At 42.2% G+C, this 6000-nt stretch overlaps 1 protein-coding gene across 1 annotated transcript in view; it reads right to left on the reverse strand.

The window, feature by feature from the left end:
* CARMIL1 (capping protein regulator and myosin 1 linker 1) overlaps positions 1–6000 on the reverse strand; it is a 439497-nt gene that overhangs the window by 198012 nt on the left and 235485 nt on the right. Inside the window, exon 9 of the mRNA XM_004383977.1 lies at positions 2615–2690. Coding sequence (XP_004384034.1) covers positions 2615–2690 — 76 coding nt within the window. The remainder of the gene's footprint in view (positions 1–2614; positions 2691–6000) is intronic.

Raw genomic sequence — 6000 nt, forward strand, 5'->3', positions numbered from 1 at the left:
CTTGGCTCCCATCCGAGCTGTCCCTACCTCCATCTCACTGATCTTGTATATTACATCTGCTTAGCCAATATAATTTCCATAACTCACACTCCATACTTGTTCATTTTCAAGCCTCTTTGCTAGTCTGACTGTAGTGATGATAATAATAGCAGTTACCAATTATGAAATGCCTGCTTATGTCAGGTACTGGGCTAGAAGATTCTACACACTAATTAATCATCTCAACAACCTGAAAATTAGTTATATTGTAATATTCATTCATTCATTCATTCAACAAACTTATTTGATATCTATTTCTATTTATTAAACAGGTCCCTGGGCGGTGCAAACGGTTTGAACTTGACTACTAACCTAAAAAGGAGCCCTGGTGGCACAAGGGTTAAGCACTCAGCTGCTAACCAAAAGGTCAGTTGGTTCAAACCCACCAGTCACTCCACAGGGGAAAGATGTGGCAGTTCGCTTCTATAAAGATTACAGCTTTGGAAGTCTACGGGGCAGTTCTACCCTGTCCAGTAAGGTCACTATGAGTTGCAATCAACTCTACAGAAATGAGCTATTACACAATTTTTTGTTGAGCAACTACTATAAACCATGTTGTTGTTGTTGTGTGCCATAAAGTTGATCTCTGATTCATAGCAACCCTACAGGATAGAGTAGAACTGCTCCATAGAGCCTCCTAGGCTGTAAATCTTTACAGGAGCAGATTGCCAAGACTTTTCTCCCGTAGCTGGTGGGTTCGAACCACCAACCTTTTGGTTAGCAGCTGAGCGCTTCACCACTGCGCAATCAGGGCTCTTACTATAAACCATATACTCTGATAAAGCGCTAAAGAGATGAATGAATCATGGGCTCTGTTATGAATTGAATTGTATCCCTCCAAAAAATGTGTGTCAACTTGGCTAGTCCATGATTCTCAGTATTGTATGATTGTCCACCATTTTGTCATCTGATGTGATTTTCCTATGTGTTGTAAATCCTAACTTTAAGAAGTTAATGAGGCAGGACTCAACCTACAAGATTAGGTTGTATCTTAAGCCAGTATCTTTTGAGATATAAAAGAGAGAAGCAAGCAGAGAGACATGGGGATTTCATACCACCAAAAAACAAGAGCCAGGAGAATAGCATGTCCTTTGGACCCAGAGTTCCTGCGCTGAATTGGACCCAGAGTTCCTGCGCTGAGAAGCAAAGCCTTTTTTGACAGAGAAAGAAAGCCTTTCCCTGGAGCTAGTATCCTGAATTCTGACATCTAGCCTACTAGACCGTGAGAGAATAAATTCCTGTGTGTTAAAGCCATCCACTTGTGGTATATATGCTATAGCAGCACTAGATAACTAAGATAGGCTCCAACTAGCTCACAGTAATAGATGCCCAGAAGTCTCTGGGTGGTGCAGTTAAGCAACTGACTACTAGCCAAAAGGTTGGTGATTTGAACCCACCCAGAGGCACCTCAGAAGACAGGCCTGATGATCTGCTTCCAAAAGGTGACAGCCTTGAAAACCCTATAGAGCAGTTCTACTCTGTACACATGTTGCCATGAGTCAAAATCGAATTGACAACAATTAACAACAACAAAACTGAAGCCCAGAGAGGTTAAGTACTTTTCAAGGTCACACAGCCTTGCAATAAGAGCCAGAATCTGAACCCAGGTTTCTGATTCCAAATCCATGCTCTTTTCACTATACCACATTGACTCCTAACAGGCCCCAAATGAGATCAGCCCATGTTAATACTGATGGTAGCTTAAGCCACAATCCCGGGCAAATTCAGCGAACCAGCAGTCCATCCACCAGCCAATTATAACCCTCCACTTCCTACAATCGATGTCTCAATCCAAATCCCAACTTTTCACTGTGATGCTTCAACTCCCAGATTCTATGGCCTCTGAAAGCAGAAGCCTTGACTATAAGAGTCTCTATAAAACAACATCTAAGTTATTTCCCGCTCTAAAATGAAACAGGAGAAAGCTAATTCATGGATAAGCATCTGCCCATATGGCTGCTCTGAACTTGCAAAATCCCCACCAGAGCATCTTATTTCCACTAGTAAAACAGGACAAATATATGGCTCCTTCATCTCTTATGAAAACTAACAGATATCACGGTTGTTTCATTTTGCTTACCCATAAATCTGCCAAAAAAGCTCATCTAGAAAATTAATGTTAACTACCAGAACTCAACCAAACCATGTCTAGTAGTGTTTTCCTAAATACTTGTGGGGGGGCTGGGGTGGGGGGGGTACATGGGGGGACTTTGTGGAGATGGAACGCAAGAAAGGAACATAAAATCTCCTATTTGCAGCTGTGCAATTGTAAATTTAATCATTTTTGCCAACTGAGTGTGTAGTGAAGGCTACACTGAATCTATCTTGCTGTTCATCTTCTTAAATTGCCCAAAGCAGCTGAAAACATAAGGAAGTACTTCCCTGAAGCATCTCACATTAAAAACTTTTCAAAGTTTTATGCAAATCATTTATAGAAAAATGTCTCCTCAAGAAATAAAATGTGTGCATCTCACGAGTATGATGGAAAAACAAGTGTTGCTTTTTTTTTTTTTAAATCAGGTTTTTTGAAATTCAGCAAAGCCAAGCAACACTTGCTGTATCCTCAATTACTTACCAGTTTTAGATCCTTAGAGGACAGCTTTGTGAACCACTGATTGTATTCCAGAGCACCAATGATGGGTATTAGGTCCCTAGAAGAAGAAATAACAGAGGTCATGAAACTGGTCCAGCAATAGCCATACCAGCACTTTATTTTTAATTCATGCCATCCAGGTTTACATGTTCCTATCTATTATTTACAACCACAGTATGCAGCCAAAGCTACTTGGACCACTAGATAACAAGTCAATTCCCTAAGACAGATCTTCAGGAGCCCTGGTGGTACAATGGTTAAGCTCTCAGCTGCTAAACAAAAGGTTAGCGATTTGAATCCACCAGTTACTCTACATGGCAATCTGCTTCCATAAAGATTTACAGGCATAGGAAACCCTATGGGGGTAGTTACAGGGTCACTATTGACTCAATGGCATACAACAAGAACACAAGACAGATCTTCAGTAAAATGTAAGCAGGATTCCTAAAAGTTGAAGTTAATTGCCTCCAGGGACTCTGATTCCTACTTCCAAAGGAAAAGAGAATGATAGCAGTGTTGCTCACGAAACCTTCTTTCTCTAACAGAAATCATAGCTAATTCCATACTAAACTTTTGTCATTGAGTGGATTCTGACTAATGGCGACCTTATGTGTTACAGAGTAGAACTCGGCACACAGGATTTCCAATGGTTGTAAGCTTACAGGAAGGTCCCTGAGTGGCACAAACAGTTTGCACGTGACTATCCTGAAGGCTGGCAGTATGAACGCTTTCAGTGGCACTGCAGAAGAAAGGCTTGTTGATCTGCTCCCGTAAAGTCTACAGCTAAGAAAACCCTATGGAACAGTTCTACTATATAAACATGCAGTCACCATGAGTCAGAACTGATTCAACAGCAATGAGTTTGGTTTTTTGGTTTCAATTTCATGGAAGCAAATTGCCAGGCCTTTCTTTTGTGGCACTGCTGCATGGATTCAAACAACAATATTTTCTTGAGATATTCATTTGATAGCCTTTCGGGGATAATTTAGACTTGTCTCCATTATACCTAGACTTAAAATGAGTTTGAAAAGCTTAAAAGAGTAAAGATGCCAAGAATTAACCATTCCACCCAAGCATCCTAATTTATATAGAGACATGCCTTGTATATTATTCAATTATTATTAAATCACCTCTTCTTTAAAGGATATGACTAACTAAAGCACTTGACAGGAGGCGGGGCCAAGATGGTGGAGTACTCAGACACTTCCGGTGGACGCTCTTACAACAAAGACCCGAAAAAACAAGTGATTCGATTATATATGGCAATCTGGGAGACCTGAACATCAAAGGCAGAGCTGAGGAACTGGACTGAGTGGCAGGGGAAAGGAGAGATGGTTGGAAAGCAGCGAGGAGTTGCCAGACCCGACCCGGCGAGAGCCTGAGCCGTTCAGGCCTGATAAGCTCGGGGATGAGCAGTAGGGCAGGCAAGCATCGGTGCTCGGGAGATGTATTCCGCACCAGGAGAGACCCAGCCGCTGGGAGTCTACTCGGCCACGCAGAACCAGTGAGAAGCATCCCTCGAGGAAAGATAAGTACTTGCATACAGCTTACTGTGCGGATCAGAAACACCCGCCTTAGGGAGAAACCTCTCTTCCATTTACCTCCCTGCTACCTGCTCTGAACTGGGTCCTGGACTGGCTTCAGCAACTGCCGAGTCCCCTAGGCCAGAAGTAGGATCCGTCACATGCCCGGAGCCATTCTCCCTGCCTTGGAGAATGAACAAATTCACAAACAGGTGAAAAAATAAACTGCTGGCTCCCCTAAGCCAGGAACCCAGGGTAGGCACAGCTCCTTTGCCTAGGCACAGGCATAAGGGATCCACGGACATTGGATGCCTTTCCCCCTACATAGACTTGTGTGGGCCCATCTCAACAGTGTAGCCCCTCATTACCGCAGTACAACAGGGTATATACAGGAACTCTAACTTCAACTATTTCAGCTGTGCAGTGGCAGGTTCTTGACATTTGACACTGCTCTGCCCATTAAGCAGGGTTTTCACCTACACACATCAGGGTCTTGAGGACTGGTGGCTCCACCCACGCCACTGAGCCACCTGTGATAGAAGCCCATGGATAAGAGGTACCCACCAGTTCTTACAGGCAACACCATTAGCTGCTCAAAGTCTGGCTGCAAAACCCACCCACCAACGTGCTCTAGGGAACAGGAACAAACCTCCCTCCTGGACACTTGGGGGTGGCCGTCAGGCCCCTGCCTTGCTCAGAGTGTGTCCCCCTGCTAAAACCAGATGTCTGTGCCTACAACAATCACCTATGCCTGTTTAGGACTGAAAGTGAGAGCCTACACCACAAACTTGATGGCTATCTATCTGGGGACCTGAGCTGAATCCATATAGGCGGAATGGGCAGACTCCTGAGCTCACATACCTAGTAACATATCTAACCACCAGGTGACAGAACATTAGAGTTTCAAAGGTGCCAATAATCAAACTAGCTCATATGAGCAGCCTATTTGGGCATATCAAAACAAAACAAGAAGCTAGGACATAGTAAGCAAACATAAAATAAATAAATATAATAACTTATTGATAGCTCAGAGAAAACAGTCAACATTAAATCACATAAAGAGGCAATTCACGATGGTTTCAGCAAGCTCCCAAAATAAAGAATGTAGAAATTATCCAGAGGAGGAAAATTTCTTGGAATTACCAGAGGCAGAATCCAAAATATTAACATACAGAACTCTTCAAGAAATTAGGAAGGAAATTAAGCAAAATGCAGAACTCAGAACAGAGGAAATTAAAAAGATTAGAGAAGAGCATAATGACAAATTTAACAGGCTGCCAAGAATCCATAGACAGACAGCAATCAGAAATCCAGAAGATGAACAATAAAATGTCAGATTTAGACAACTCAATAGAAAGTCATAGGAGCAGAATTGAGGCAACGGAAGTCAGAATCAGTGAGGCTATAGATAAAGCACTTAACACCAACTTATTTGAGAAAAAATCAGATAAAAGGTTTAGAAAAAGAAGAAACCCTAAGAATTATATGCGACTCTATCAAGAGGAATAATCTACAAGTGACTGGAGTACCAGAACGGGCGGTGGACAGAAAATCCAGAGAGAAATGTTGAAGATTTGTTGGCAGAAAACTTCCCTGATATCGTGAAAGATGACAAGATATCTATCCAAAATGTTCATCGAACCCCACATAAGGCAGATCCCAAAAGAAAGTCACCAAGACATAATCAAACTTGCCAAAACCAAAGATAAAGAGAGAATTTTAAGAGTGGCTAAGGATAAACAAAAAGTCATCTAAAAAGAAGAGTCAATAAGAATAAGCTCAGACTACTCAGCAGAAACCATGCAGGCAACAAGGCAATGGGACAACATATATAAAAACTTAAAG

This window comes from Trichechus manatus, unplaced genomic scaffold (assembly GCF_000243295.1).
Source record: "Trichechus manatus latirostris isolate Lorelei unplaced genomic scaffold, TriManLat1.0 scaffold00115, whole genome shotgun sequence".
Classification (NCBI taxonomy): domain Eukaryota; kingdom Metazoa; phylum Chordata; class Mammalia; order Sirenia; family Trichechidae; genus Trichechus; species Trichechus manatus.